At 36.8% G+C, this 16680-nt stretch overlaps 1 protein-coding gene across 5 annotated transcripts in view; it reads right to left on the bottom strand.

Moving 5' to 3' along the window:
• The window catches only part of LOC136853415 (uncharacterized), a 439436-nt gene that overhangs the window by 91180 nt on the left and 331576 nt on the right, over positions 1–16680 (bottom strand). For all 5 annotated transcript variants that reach the window (XM_067128926.1, XM_067128924.1, XM_067128925.1 and 2 more), the window contains 10 exons: positions 12962–13077; positions 10138–10297; positions 8998–9031; positions 8433–8577; positions 7210–7875; positions 6642–6830; positions 5856–5917; positions 4159–4347; positions 3207–3378; positions 1724–1831 (listed from right to left, as the gene is read on the bottom strand). In XM_067128926.1, the coding sequence (XP_066985027.1) occupies positions 1724–1831; positions 3207–3378; positions 4159–4347; positions 5856–5917; positions 6642–6830; positions 7210–7875; positions 8433–8577; positions 8998–9031; positions 10138–10297; positions 12962–13077 (1841 nt within the window). The remainder of the gene's footprint in view (positions 1–1723; positions 1832–3206; positions 3379–4158; positions 4348–5855; positions 5918–6641; positions 6831–7209; positions 7876–8432; positions 8578–8997; positions 9032–10137; positions 10298–12961; positions 13078–16680) is intronic.

Genomic DNA, 16680 nt, shown 5'->3' on the forward strand with positions numbered 1-16680 from the left:
ATCACCCGTGAGATTTTCTTATCCATCCAGTGTTAGACTTTGCGGCACCAGATATACTTTAAATCACCCGTGAGATTTTCTTATCCATCCAGTGTTAGACTTTGCGGCACCAGATATACTTTAAATCACCCGTGAGATTTTCTTATCCATCCAGTGTTAGACTTTGCGGCACCAGATATACTTTAAATCACCAGTGAGATTTTCTTATCCATCCAGTGTTAGACTTTGGCACCAGATATACTTTAAATCACCCGTGAGATTTTCTTATCCATCCAGTGTTAGACTTTTCACCAGTTTTTCTTATCCATCCAGTGTTAGACTTTGCGGCACCAGATATACTTTAAATCACCAGTGAGATTTTCTTATCCATCCAGTGTTAGACTTTGCGGCACCAGATATACTTTAAATCACCCGTGAGATTTTCTTATCCATCCAGGGTTAGACTTTGCGGCACCAGATATACTTTAAATCACCAGTGAGATTTTCTTATCCATCCAGTGTTAGACTTTGCGGCACCAGATATACTTTAAATCACCCGTGAGATTTTCTTATCCATCCAGTGTTAGACTTTGCGGCACCAGATATACTCGTACTTTAAATCACCCGTGAGATTTTCACATCCATCCAGTGTCACATCTTGGCTGTATCCGGGAAACGTCACCACGAACTAAAGTAAAAACTTCCTGGCAATCAAACTCCTTTTTGAATGTTGAAAATAAAACGTCTTAGTAGAACAAACAAAAACATCAGTAAAGTACTTATAGACACTTTGGCAAGAAAAACCAAAAGTTCACGTTTGCTACGCGAAAGTAGAAGTAAGTTCAGAATGGGACTAGACGTTTCATTTTCCAAATGTCTATAAGAGTGGAATGGCGCGGCGGAGGGATCTCAGTCGTGGTGGATATTTCTTCTTTCTTAAGTAAGCCTCCGAGGGGGAAATTTATCAGCCTTATCCAAAACAAACTTCAAAAGGGAGCGAGTGAAGGTGAGGAGAATTGTCCTGATGGAATTCACGCACCAACCTCTTGACAGAAGGCAGGTTACGGGGATTTGGAAATTCGAAGAGGCAAAAAAATCTAAAGACAGCCAATCTTGCAGTAGATCAAGGACAGTGTAGTCTGACGGTATTAAATTAGGAGGGATCACCCTTTAAGCTCAACGAGACATCTACTTTCTAAAAATACAAACCATTACATCTAAAACTTTAACTGGTAGGATACGAAGAAGATGACAGCTTCATATGATTTGATCAGGTGAAGACATACAAAGGAGTAATACTATAATCGTTGCAAATAACCAATACATTAATCATGGAGCCATCAAACTATCAATGCAGAATGAGTTAAATGAAAACAGAAGATTGTATTTTAAAGCCATTGTTCTAACCATTATAATTTATGTAATGTGTTTCTGGTTCCAAGATAATGGATGACCACAGACAGCAGAATACTATACATATGTATGTATGTATGTATGTATACATACATACATACATACATACATACATACATACATACATACATATACATACATACATACATACATACATATATATATATATATATATATATATATATATATATATATATATATATATATATATATATATATATATATATATATATATATATATATATACATACATATATAATGTGTATGTGTGTCTGAGAGGCGGAGAAACACTCCTATAAAGGCAAAGGACACAAGTCAAAACTGCACTTACCTGTACAACGTAGTGGAGGAGAGTCATTCCTGGTTTATTTGCCCTGATGTCCGTAAGCTTCTGGAGAGAAGACAATTTCATACCCGCTGCATTGCCAGCGTATCCACCCTGTTAACAGCAATAAATATATTGCTTAATGTTTTGCTTAGCAAACATAAGAATATCATGGTATACATAAAAAGGGTTTTCTCTGGTTCAGAATGCTCTGCCAGATCAATGTGTAACAGGGGGAATATCAGTTAATAGACCTAATTGTCTCTCTGTAGGAAAACTAAATCCCAGTCAAGAAGACACTAAACTACGCCAGAGTTAGCGACTTTACGAGAGAGAGAGAGAGAGAGAGAGAGAGAGAGAGAGAGAGAGAGAGAGAGAGAGAGAGAGAGAGAGAGAGAGAGAGAGTCCTTATATAGTAGGTTGAAAAAGAATCGCGAAAAGAAAGACCGAAGAGGACCTGTTGTGGTCAGACAACCAAGAGGAAAACGATGCATTATTCATTTTATTCATTTCGCAACAGGGGGCTTTAGAACCACCATTTCAAAAAGCAGGAAAGCACTCACTCAGCTTGAAGGCAATGAGCGGGGACTCGAACGAGTTTCTAACGACGGCAGATCTTATGAAGGAAGGTGGCACAATTTGACTCGGTCCGAATATGGAGTACATTGTTTCATTCAGAAAATATAGCTAATGTTCAGCACTTTGCTACCAATATACAGTAACCTCTTTCGTTCAAACAACAGTGAACGGATGGAACAAGAGTGAAAACAGACACAACATGGAAGACAAAGCATTAAATAGCCATGAGAAATACATTATATATAGGTAATGTCTTACCAACTGTGACTGTGGCATGTCAAAATAAAATAAGTATAGATAAAAAGAATGACAGAATTTCTGACATCAAAGTTCAAATATATCAACAAATTTTCGTTTTAACAAAAGTAAAATTAATACGTGAGTGAATGTGTAAGGAGCGCCATAGAAATTCAGTTAATACAAAAACAAATGTGAGAACTTTACAGTCAAAAGGGAAACCTTGAGGAACGCGGTCACATAAGATTTGGAAACAGCTCAAGCCCACTAACATGTTTCGAGGGTCTTCGAAAGACCAGTGGTCCATACGGAGCCAATTAGCTCCCTTCTATGGATTCTTTGGACCTTGACTGGGTCCACATCAGACTGCCTAAATTCAGTGGACAGATATGTAACAATTCACAGACCTTCCTACAAAATTCCATGCCCGTTGTCCCATTAAGTTTTCCCCTGATTTTGCATATTTAATCGAAATGGTGTTGTTTCACCTTGATTTAGGTGAAATTACGTTATTCCGACTACGTTTGATAATATCTCAGTGAAGGCACACGTATGCTTAAATCTTGAACAGTACGGGTAGGTCTCGCTGTGTTACCCTCGACTCTTAAACAAAATAAGTCCCTCTCTCTCTCTCCCAAATCTAAACATCAAAACTGTCAAAACTGCAACTTACGCTATTGAGGAAATTGCCGGCAACAAGGACCATGTAAAGAACCTCCTTTAGGTGTGGGTTGGTAATAATGTCTCTGCCAGCGTAGATGAAGGCATTGATCGAGGGCTCGATTTGATCCATGGTGGCTTCGAACTCTTCCTTCAACAACATGGCTTCGATGCGAAGTTTGTATCTGACGGAAAATAAAAAAAGAAAATATGGATAAGCGAATACAAGCTGGTATGTTTATATATATATATATATATATATATATATATATATATATATATATATATATATATATATATATATATATATATATATATATATATATATATACATACATATCTCCTCCCAATGAAGGAAGCCGAATCTATTGAAAACTAACGCACAATTTCTGCACACCCAAAAAGGCAAAGAATACTTTGCCGTTAGTTAAACTTTGTCACGACAAAACTCATGGAAGTAGAATCAATATTTCACTGATATTAAATTCATATTTCATATTCTTGTAAAAATGGTTATCTTTATGTATGCTAACTAAAAACCATGGCCTTAACAAAAGAAATTAGCAAATGAAAACGATCATTGCTTGCAGAAATATTATAAAAAAAAAAGGATAGAAACGCATAAAAAAAAACAAAGCCAACATTTGATAACAGACGGGCACTCTCAAAAGCTTACACCCCAAAGCAACAAAAAACTAGGATATACGAGGAATCTCACAATATGAAAATCGCATAAAATGGAAAGATTCTAGAACTGATTTATGTAGTGAACAAACAGATGTACGCTAATTTGAAAAATAAGCAAACAAGAATAAGAATAACATGCACCTAACGATGAAAGAACATTCAAGAATAAATAAAATGCCATGGAAAGTTAAAGTATAAAATACAAGTATTGTAAAATATGCAAAACTCTAGATGGAAGGGAGACGCCTACTCCTCCACGAAGCGAAAGAGAGACTCACTGTGGGACGGTCATCAGCATGAGAAGGAACTTCTCAGCATTGGCGAGTTTGGAGCGATCTCCGTCGAAATTCCTGAGCATCTCCATCTCGTCGGATTCGGGCAAGATCTTCAGGAGGCCTCTTAGCTTCTCGGCGCCGATGTCGCTGTGCTCTCCGTTCCGGATCATCTCCATGATTTCCTCATTCGAACTGCACATCCATGATAAAATATGACGGCTTTAATACATGATAAGAGTAAAGCGGCGGCAGAAAACTGGATAATGACACTAACAAATGTTGATAATATTTTGGGTGTATTATTATCATTATTATTACCATAAATTGGAGAAAAAGACCCAGTAGGTGACATTTTCTGATTCTGTTACCTTCTTTTTATATATACACATTTTTACAGATGAACAATTTACAAAGTACTGCTTTTAGCTTACGGCAGCTGCAACTACCATCTTCAGTGTCCTTGCGATGTCACGAGGACACTCTTAAGATTGTGTTGTTGTTGCTATTATTATTATTATTATTATTATTATTCCAGAGTAGATTACAAACACCACCGAGTCACTCCAATAAACTTTCAAAGGGTTCGCCCGAAATAATTAATTCCTAAAGGTGAAAATTGGAAAAAGGCTAAGCTGCATAACTAAGTGGAAAGAGATCATAGTGAAAAGTAAATGCCTAAATAAAAACGTGATAAATCGTTTCTTGTTAATGAATTTTTTTTAGGTCTGTTCTTTCCTGTCAATCAGCTAAAGGTATATGAAGCTCCGAGGGGAAAATTATTCCAAACTAAAGTAAAAAAATGAGAACAATTGCGTTCTCTGACTCCGGAGCCATCTCTACGTAGAGGTCATATTCTTTAGTCATGTGATGTGATACCTACTCTAAAAGAGCCAGACATAATTATGTCTTATCATTATTTTAGGCAGTATTAAAAGATCTATATGACTTTACATTTGGTGTCTACCATGGGGAAAAATATTTTTAAGTATATTACCATTGGATATATTTAATGAGAGAGAATGTGAATTGAAAATGTTTATATTTTGACGACGAACTCGTTAGACATAAAGTATACAATACGTACGTCTCTATTCCAAATTGCAAGATTAATAACTGCATTTAGAAGCCAATCGAATTTAATCGGCAAAAAAAGAAAACTAGCATACTGTAAAAATATTTCCAAAGGAATTTCAACATCATCGATCCTGTAACTTTCAAATGGGAAGGTTCTCAACGATTCCGGAGCCACGGAACTGATACTCTTACATTAAAGATGAGGTTTGGGTCTGAAGGGCTTAACTGACGTCAAAACATCATATCATTTGACAGCCCTGACAGAAAGAACCTCTTCTTCAATCTCAGTAGCTGTGTGTGGTCACCACTTCAAGTAGAGCGAGATAAGAACCCGCAGCAAATTTAAAGGTATAAATAAGCAACATACACTGTACATAAGTATCGGGAAAAAGTGACCAGTAGATTGTATGTATGTGTAATATATATACAGTGTGTGTGTGTATATATATATAAATATATATATATATATATATATATATATATATATATATATATATATATATATATATATATATATATATATATATATAATGACGCCTGATATGTAACTCTTATTTCCAATAATTACATTCATAGTTACGTAAAATATAATGAGTCTAACAAGTAAAAACCATCACATTACTCACACTCTGAACTGTTTGAGGAAGATATTGACATTCAGGGAGCGTTTTCCATCTAAAAGATTAATCTGAAAAATAAGAAATAAATTGATCATAATTAAATTTATGCAATGAATAACTATTCATATCCACTATATCATTATTCTTGTTAACGGTATAAATATTTTAATTCGACCACTAAATCCAACAGTAAACTTGCACTGTTGACCAAAAGAAATGTCTCAAGTTCTGCACCCTGATAGTTCAAGATATTTTCTTCTTAAATGTCTCCTTTACTCATTTATCAGTACCAAAACCACTTTATTAATATCGTCTAATTCCTTATACCAAATTGAAATCTTTTCCGCTACAATATACTTTTCGTGGCATAAATCGTTTGCTCTGAAACACAGTATCATGACTAGATGTACCCTAACAGCAACTCCACATCCGGTTCATCAGTTTCTTAAGATTTCTTTGACAATAACCTCTACATCCATTAAGTGTAATTTTGATAGACTATTATTTTTTAGATTGCAGTCCGGTTTGGAAAGTCAATGCTAAGGGTTACCTGATAACTTTGATCTCGTAACTTACGCTACAATTTTCTATTCAAACATTCTGTATGAAATAAAATATCTACAAGCATATAATAGTCACAGTTTTTGCGACTTTAAAATCTTATAACGTTATCTACTGCCTAAGATTTTTAAGTGTATCATGCATTTAAATTTCTCCACTTCCTTGCACAAAGTATTAAGGAGTTCAGTTTGAAAATATCTCTCCATTTGTGCCTCGAGACATCTTCCTCACCTCAGTAGGTTCTTTCTTCTTCTTCTCCACTTCCTCCTTGTGATCTTTCGAAGCCTTGTTAGGCGACGCAGGCGCGGAAGTAGTTTGCTGACAGAACAGTCCCTCCATCTCATCCCAATCCAAAGTTTTCGATGGAGAATCCTTGTGTTGACGAGCCAAGAGAGACCAGATGTTGTTTTTACCTAAAACCTAAAAAAGATGGGAAACATTTTTTGAAAAGGATTTGTGTCGAAAATGCAAACATCAGGGTTTATAAATCTGTCAAATTCATCTTTACTTCAAATCATCATTCTGGTCTATAAAAAGATAGCAAAGAGGTGATACACTCTTTGCAATACTGTGAAATGTTTTGCATTTACGAAAAAAAAATTATAACTCCATTAAAAATGGTTCAGACACATATTTGTACGTACAAGAAATATAAAGCAATTCGTACAGTGAAAGCAAAATATGAAAGTAAAATGACACATTTATATGAATTACAGCTTAGGCAAAACTGCTGAAATATGAATCCTAACAAGAAATCTGTCGTTATAAGTAAAAATGGCAAAAATTGCACCTGACCTACCTTGTTATCAGGGATTTTATTCCAATTGAAAGTCTTCATCTTGGATCGTGGCTTAGGGGTCTCCATTTGGGGCAAACGAACTTTGTCCTGAGGAGCGGCTCTGTTCCTGAGGGGAAGACCAGGAGGTGGAGGAGGTCCTCCAAGAGGAGGAGGAGGAGGGCATCCACCTGGAGGAGGAGGTGGTGGTGGGCCTCCTGGTCCTAATCCTGGAGGCGGTGGTGGGGGAGGTGGACCACCTGGTGGGGGAGGAGGCGGTGGTGGTCCTCCTCCAGGAGGTAATGGTGGAGGCGGAGGAGGTGGCGCACACCCTCCCGGTAGCGGCGGAGGTGGAGGTGGTGCAGGTTCTCCTACGGGAGAAGTGAGCGTCGAAACCGATAGACCAGAGTTGAGGTTGAGGTTGAGGGAGTGCTTCCTAGATTTGGGGTCGTCCCTGTGGCACGAACAGAGGCACCTACTGGCATCTCCCACCTTCAGCTTGGTCAAAGACTTGTGGGAAGGCGCTCTCAAGAGTCTGGCGGAGTCTTTTGCGTCCTCCAAGAGAGTGGCTCTATGGAGGAGCTTCTCAGCTGCGTCCCACATGACATCGCTGACGGGGTCCTTCGGGTCTATTCTCAGTAGATGCTGAAGGATACTCAAGAAGGGAATTTCTTGGGGCGTTCCAGCAACCTGGAATTACAAAGAACCATCAATGGCGGAACCATTCGTAAAATGTCCTGTACATAAAAGGTTTCTTTTATTAATTTTCGAAAAGTACTCAGTTATTATTCAGTGCTAATATACTTGCACTGTCAACAGAAACTGAAATGAGAAGCTTTAGTATTTTCTTAAATGCAATTAAATTGGATTGACTTAACCCGCTATCACGGGTGTATCAGCGTTTGCGTATGATTTTTTAATCAATAGAATCATGTATCTTCTTTACAGTTTTATATTTTTTTTCTTTACAAATAACGTCTTATGGAGTACACAACAGAACTGAATGAAATTACCTGGAAGGCTAGTTTATCAAAGTCATGAACAATTCACTTTACATAAAGTGAATACTTGAAGACACGCCCATGAACCCATACAAACATAAGAAAAACAAAGATCAGTATAACAAGATAAAGTATCTTTACAGACAATTGTACATTTCTAACCACCAGACAAGCCTAAGGACGCCTTACTAAAAAAGGCGATGATGACGATGAAGAAAAAAGGAATTAAAAGTACTTATCCCTTACTTGTCTGAGGATGGCAAAGAAAACATCCATAGGCGAGCTCAGGTCGACGCCGTCTGGCCCTGATATCTGGGCCTCGTCTGTGTCTCTCTGCTCGTCGAACACGTCCAGCTGCACCGCCAGATCGGAGTCGTTGACAGCATCTTGTCTGTTCGGTGGGAAAAAATGTCAATACAAATGAACTGCTTAGAGAATCTGCGTTACAACACATAAGCCACCGATACCTGGAATCTTGCAGCAATAATTATATTAAATTTGTGAGCAAACAAGAGACAGGCGTTACACATACGGACAGAATGCAATGATGTTCGTGTTTGAAAGTATGACAGCCATGTGATACTAACTTATTTCTACATATAAAGGTATGTAAGACTTTATGAACCTATTTACACTTCTTACAGGAGCATTTCTATATAGACTGTGGCGTGTATGCCGAATATGTCGGTAAGGATATATGGTAATCATACTAGCATGCTTATATGTTCCATACATCTAAGAAAAATTAACGACGAAGGACAGTGAATCTAAACTAATATTCAAGAATAAATATGAATAATTCATCTCTTACCTTAATCTGCTAATGACATCCAAGACTTTCAAACCTGTGGACACAAAACATAAGTAAATTTCATAAATATGACATTTTTCATGATATGAAATCATATCCTATAAACTATTCAGAGAAAAATCTAATATACTTAAGATATATCACAAGGATGGGTAATATCCTTCATGTGATGCTCAGCTAATGACAATAAAATATTATCAAGCCTGCTTTATATTCATAACATCCTCTTTCAACATGCAAGTGTCCGAAGCACGATAATTGAAAAATCTAACGAATATTAAATTCATCTTAACTATTTTCCGAAAAAAAAATAAGGAAAATAATATAATAAATACTTCGATAAATTAGTTGTTTGTACCTAGGAACAAAGATTCATGAGACAAACAAGAAATATAAATAATACAACTAATAATTTTTCTCCGAAGCCTGCCTCTAATTTATGCCAAATATTAAACGTTTGAATTTGCATGGTTGCTTAGCTGGGCACGCGGAGAGAATATATATGCGCGTGAGTAAATACATATAATGGCACTGCATGTTGCCAAGCAAGCTCAGCTGCTTATTATTATTATTACTACCATATGTTGTTTTAATAATAAGCTTTATGACAAAGACCCTAGTAATCATCGCCAATGTTTAAAATTATTATCAATGCCCTCAGTGAACTACGAATAAAATAAAAAAAAAAGAGAAAAACAGACTTCCGATTCAAGGAGATTTTCACTATTCAAAATTTGAACGAAAATGACAATTCGTCACTATCCTTTTTACGTTTTAACAACAAAATCTCCTCTCTCGTGAACAATCCCAACACAGTGCTCTTTTATGAGCACCGTCATTACTTTTTCACAATTCCGATCAAAACATTTTGCTTCTACAAAGGTCGAACCAACATTAACCTGAAAATAATATCATTGCGTTTCTAAGAAGTATTCTAGAATGCCATTCGAATTTTCTAGTACTTTACTGACAGCTCTGTTAATATTTTGAAGCCAAAACTCATTGAAAGGAGAGCTAACGAAAGAAATACATCAGTATATAAACCAACCGTTCAATTAACCATTTAAGTTAAACGTGTTCAGAACCAGAGCAAAATTCTAGGAGAATGTTACCCACTGTGCAAATCCTGTCGATTCTCACCTATAAATTCATTTCTTATTCTTATTCTGTCTTTGAGCAGTGGCGTGGAGATGATGATGCAGTTGATGAAGGCGACCAGGGCAGTGCTGTACTCAGCTGTCGTGGACGACTTCAGCTCTTCTACCACCACTCGGAGCCGGTACCTCTCCGCCTTCAGCACCTGAGAAGAAACAAAATACGAGTAGGAAAAAGGTTCGGATGGTCAAATAAAAGAATATTTTGCTTTTAATATTTCTTTTTGATAAAAAAAGAGAAAAGATATCAACACTATTAAACTAGAGGGTTAAAAAACTTCTCATATATGTGCGTAAGGAATATTTCAAGTAGTAGTACTTCTAGTTATAGAATACAGAATGCAGAATTTAGGCCAAAGGCCAAGCGCTGGGACCTATGAGGCCATCCAGCGCTGAAAGGGAAATTGGCTGTAATAAGGTTTGAAAGGCGTAACAAGAGGAAAACCTCAAAGCAGTTGCACTACGAGACAGTTGTTAGAAAGGGTGGACTTAATAATGCCTACAGTGCACCACGTAAGGTGCACTGACGGCACTACCTCCCTACGGGGTATTTCTAGTTATAAAGTAAAAGAAGACCTGCTTCACACTTTTAGCAAGTCACAAGTTGGTTATAACGAACAGTTCTGAAATAGGGGTAAAGGAAGTGGAAGAGTCAACTGGAAAAGGCAGAACAAAAACGCTACTCTAGCGTGAGCTTTGGAAGCTGGATTAGCGCCATTTACGATCGGTGCCAAGCATTTAAAGTCGGAGAAGAAACCTACAGCAAAACGTAAATTGTTACATGATAAATGTACAAAAGAAGCAAAGAATAACGACGGAGAGGTATAAAGTGACATTGCAACTTCGTCGAAGAGACAAAAAAGGAAAGACTTAAACATGATAAGGAAAAAAATGATCTGAATGACAAAAGCAAATACAACAGAATGCTAAAAGTCTGACGTAATTAAAAACAATGACAATACATCATAATAACAGATTATGGCTTCAAAATAAAAAAAAATCTTTCAAGGTGAGGATTTAAATAAGGTACGTACCAAGAAATGTACGTGAACACCAGCTAATTAGCAACGTCTCCTATGAATATCCTTTTCAAATCGAGCCGAATTCTACCCTGTCAACTGTTAATGAAAAATCTCACCAACTGAATACTACTTAATCTGTCAAAATTGTCCTTCATATTCTTTACATTGTTCTTAAACATACAGCTGATATCAGAATGCGTACAGAAAATACATATACGAAAATCAAGTTCAATGAAACAGTGATATATACAATTCAAATAAATGAAGAAACTCTACAGTAAAACTGATGCCACCAGAACATAAGGTCTACACGTAAGAGAAAATGGACGAAAGGAAGAGAAAGACTTAGATGATAATCGAGATACCAGATCTTACGAAATATTAAATAAGAAAGCTTAAAGGAGGCAACAGAAGAATGCAACTTCAACACCAGAGGAGCAACCCCCCCCCAAAAAAAAAAAAAACACACACAAATGTGGATGAGAAACAGAATACAATTTTTAGCAGGACTCCTACGAACAATGAAGTGGCTGGTGTCTTCGCATATTTTTAAACCACATAATTTAAGGGTAAATATTTTACAATTGATATTAATGTAAAATTTGTTCTTTTCTACATTCCTACGTGTTTCCTTTCAAACACGATTCGCCAATTTCTTTCTAACTGATAATCGGAAATACATAGTAAATATATAAAGGGTAAAAATAGTATACAGTACTACTTTTGGGCCTTGAACCCATCTGCAAGCATGAATAAAACCAGAACATCTGAATCACCTGAACAATCTACGATCTGGAGATTTTAGAACAAGGTTAATATAATAAGTACGTTCTTTGTCTTCATTGTCTGATCTCTGCCCTTGCCGTAAAAACTACTTTACTAAAATGCGCAATTACCAGAGTAATTATAATGTATAATTATGAGTCACGAAGACATTACACCTTAATCTGGCTGGGCCAGGGAAGTTTTCTCCCAAAACTTGCAAATTTAAGGAACCCGGATGGTCTCATCGTCTGTGAAAATACCTTCTCTCATGATTGTAAAAGTTCCCTTTCTTTCCATACTCGCCAAACCACTTTCTTTAGTCTTCAGCACTGCACCCCAGCCCCACCACCGCTCCCCAAACCCCTCAACATTCCCACTCCCAATCACCTCCAGAACCCTGAAGTCTTCTGACCAGACAATGTCAATAAATCCAGCCTCGTTAAATACTTATTTTACGACAGGATACACACTGGGAACTTTATGAATGCCACTTCGTTTAACACGCTGCTAATATATAAACAAATAAACATATATGACAAGCTAATCGTTAAGTATTTGAAATTTTCATAAAATCAAATTTCTTCTACGAAATTACTTCTTCAGCATTTTTGCGGGCAGGTCTAACATTTATGTACCTTGCTGGTAAACTTAAAGGAAGTGAAACTAATGAAAAGTGCAGACACATCAAAACAAGGTCCCCCCCACCCCGACATGTGTGCGTATGTAAAGAGATGGCAGTGAAAAGGAACCAAATCATCAACTCTTTCAACTGAAAGATTCAAAAAGAAGGCCTAAAAAGAAACGATCTCAGGTTTGAAAGATGGCACCGTTACTACAACTGTCACCGGATGCAGGTCAGATAGGACAAGACAAAGGGAAGCACTTGTATCATTGGGCAATGGGCAGCTGAGCCAGGTCACTCTGGGGCGCATTTGGACATGGGCGGAGGTACCATGGGGACTGAGGGGTGAGGGAGGGGGTAGATCCTAAACAGTCGGTAGGAGGTCGGGTTTGAACGCTCACCTTGTAGTGTTCGAGGGCATCGAGGGCACGATTATGCCCATCGGCGTTGTACACACACAGGGCAGACAGGAGCTCGAACACTTGCTTCTTGATGGTGATATTGTTGGTATCCAAAGCTGCAGAAGAGAGAAAATGGTTTGGATTAATAGCTCTTCGGTGCTGAAAAAATTGTTGGTTTGCAATCCTGGCAAAATGAACTCTTTCTCTCTCACATACATAACCAATAATAAACCAAATTATATATAACCCTTATTATAGCACTTTTCTCTCATAAACGTAACAAGTAGCATACCAAATTATACATTCCCCTATAACAGCATTTTCATACAAAACACCGCCTTAGATTAAATTCTTTATTATTTTTATCATTCTCACGTTTAACTAATAAAAATACATTCTTATAATGCTGAAACGAGTCATTCCTCAAAATTAAAAGCAAGAGTTTTCTAATGGACAGGCTTAAGTACAGCTCCTCCAGCTTACAATAAAGAGAAATTGAGCGTATGACCACAAAAGGAGATGAAATCAACGATACTGCATTTGATGAGCGACATTTATTCTTTCCTTACCAATAGTGATAGCAAGTAAAACAGTAAAATCATAAACAAGTCAAATAAAATTCCCATAATGTCATAGGATTAATTCATTAACGTTAATTATTAACGATGAGTGAAAAATTCAAGAGGCTAATTTCCAGTGGCGTAAAGATTGTAACAGTAGGCATAAAAATACAATATATCAAATAAAGTTCTTACGCGATTCAAAAACCTTCATTGTATAAACCTTTATACAATCAGAAAGTAAGTCCCGCCACTTCCTTAACAAACATGTGGCCAAAAAAAAGAGAGAATTGAGATAGCAGCACATATTCTTTTGTTACTATAAATCAAGAAAAATCTTTACCACTAAGCGTTACCATAAAAAATTAATCGAAACTCATGTTTTTAAATAATGTAAATCTTTAGATGAATGCTATACAATACGTCGAAAGTAATAAATTTGAATTACATACATGTATGTATATACACACACATTATATATATATATATATATATATATATATATATATATATATATATATATATATATATATATATATATATATATATATATATATATATATATATATATATATATATATATATATATATATATATATATATATATATATTTACTAACAGGACCTCATTAAAACTGGATGGTATCTAGCGGAGTTATTTATTCAGAAAATTGCAAGCTTTCCAAGGCTAACAGTCCTCATTGTCAAGTATCCGTAGAATGCATTCTACGGATACTTGACATTGAGGACTGTTAGTCCTGGAAAGCTTGTAATTTTCTGAATAAATAACTCCGCTAGATACCATCCAGCTTCAATGAGATCCTGTTAATAATTGTATTAATGCACAGAACAATTGTGTAAGTGATAAAGTTACATTATATATATATATATATATATATATATATATATATATATATATATATATATATATATATATATCGAGGAATAAACTGGTTACCAGAGATAAAACAAAACATTCCCTGTTTTTTTAACTATCTACTAATAATAAAGCAAAAATCATAACTGAAGAAAATTAAATTTATGCGAAAATATAAAAAAAACCCGTCTCACGAATTCTTTTGCCTTGTCAACCCAAAACATCTGATGAGAAAATAAGAGTTGGGGAAGAAAGGTCATTCTCTGAAACCCAGAGCCGTGGCTTCTGCTAGAACAGATCCAGCAAATTCCATGGAAAGTGACAATGGAACCACCGTGGAAAGAGAGAGGATAATGTAAGGGAGAGAGTAGAATGGGTGATGATAAGATCTTGAGTAAAGGAGAGTTTGAAGGGTTGGTTGTCAAGCTGCTTTATGAAATTTTCGAATAATGAAAAGTTGCCGCAGCATTTTCTCAGAGAAGCCATAATTACCTAGCTTCTTTTGAGACATTTTCTGAAATAGTTTTACAGCATTCAACCATACAAGATAACTGTAAACATTACAGCGTCTCAAAAGATATTAACTTGGTTCATCATTAATAAAAAAATATGCATTGAAGACGAAAAAAATACATGAAGTACGAGAATAATAATAATAATAATAATAATAATAATAATAATAATAATAATAATAATAATAATGTGATTACAAATAGAATGAAATTACAGAGGAGTTACCGAAGCATCCTATAGTTTCCCTTTATGGCGGCAAGATTGAATAAATGGGTGCCACTGCCAGAATCACCCCCCCTCCTTATCCCGCAGAGGCTCCCCCTTCCCTCGCACCTTCCGTTCTCCGACACCTGCGTGACCCACAAACCTTGGCTCCGATAACTCCCCCAACCGGGATCCCCAGGATCCTCTGGACGGAGGGGTGCCCCCCCGGTGGACCAGCTGCATCCATGACATCTCAAATAACCTCTTCTTTGCTCATCCTGCTCCGCAATTACATGACGGTCACCATCTTCAAGCCTGAAGAATCCACTGCCTTCAATAACCACCTCCATAGACTTACGGATTGACGCCAGAGAGCCATAGAAGGTTTTTTGAATGGAACTTTCGCTTTCGTTAATGGGTTGAGGTGGGGTTGCCATCGGGGGTTGAGGGCTGGAGAGAGGCAGGAGGGGACCGTCCCGGTTCACAGGAGATAGGTATGTTAAGCATGTCGACGCAACACCTGTGCTTCCATAGCCTTGTTTGAGAGCTCTTGGGACACCCCTGGGCTTTCCTTTTGACAGGTACTTTGATCTAAAGACATCCTGGTCCTGACCAAGGGTCTTCAGCAGTTGGCACCATTTGGCACTGCAATAACGGTCCAACCAGCTGTGTCCATATGGCTCTGGTCTGGTCATGGGAGTTACGGGGGAAGGGGAGAATTCATTGCGTCATTTTAGCAAGCTGGGCTATCATTGGTTGCTAATGCACGACTGAATTGGCCAATTGGAATCTTCCGACGGTGGTCAAGGTGCGATAAATATATCATCCGATCAGTGAAAATATGTGGTTTGTGTTGATATCTCAATGAATGAACTTACTGACGAGTGTTTTCATTCGTGTGACTGCATTGTCAACTTAAGACGTTTTTGCCAACAAGACTATTAAAAGAAAAGGGTACTATAGGCACTAGTAAATGGCGTTTAGCTTAGAAATGTTATCATTAGTTACTTAAAATCTACAAAGATAAGCCTTAACACCACAACAGAGCAACATCATACTCGTATGACGAAGCGAATTCAAGGTCATGGAAACAAGTTAAAAAAAGAAAACTAAAAAGGTTTTAATATACTTTTGGTGTTTGACTAAGGCGGCATATTACAGAAAAAAATGATCATTCACAATTTCAACAGTAATGTATATCCTACAAATTCTCTCTTTATTCATATATTTATGTATATGTGTATATATACACAATATATATATATGTGTGTGTGTACACACACACACAAACACACACACAAGTGGCATTGTTTAGCTACCATTACCTTGCATAGAAAACGTAGTGATACACAGACAAATATAAAAGTAGACAGACAGACAGCTAGACTGATAGATAGAGAAAGTTTCCGCTGAAACAGCGACATAAGTATGCTTGTCCTGGTCGTGTGTATCCAGTCTGCATATTGTTTGTTTCATAGTTTATGGTTAATACAGGCATACAGCCTTTTACATGCTAACATAAACCAAAGGAGAAGCACTGCGAACACTCACCCCAAGGCGATGCTT

This window comes from Macrobrachium rosenbergii, chromosome 27, assembly GCF_040412425.1.
Source record: "Macrobrachium rosenbergii isolate ZJJX-2024 chromosome 27, ASM4041242v1, whole genome shotgun sequence".
Lineage (NCBI taxonomy): Eukaryota > Metazoa > Arthropoda > Malacostraca > Decapoda > Palaemonidae > Macrobrachium > Macrobrachium rosenbergii.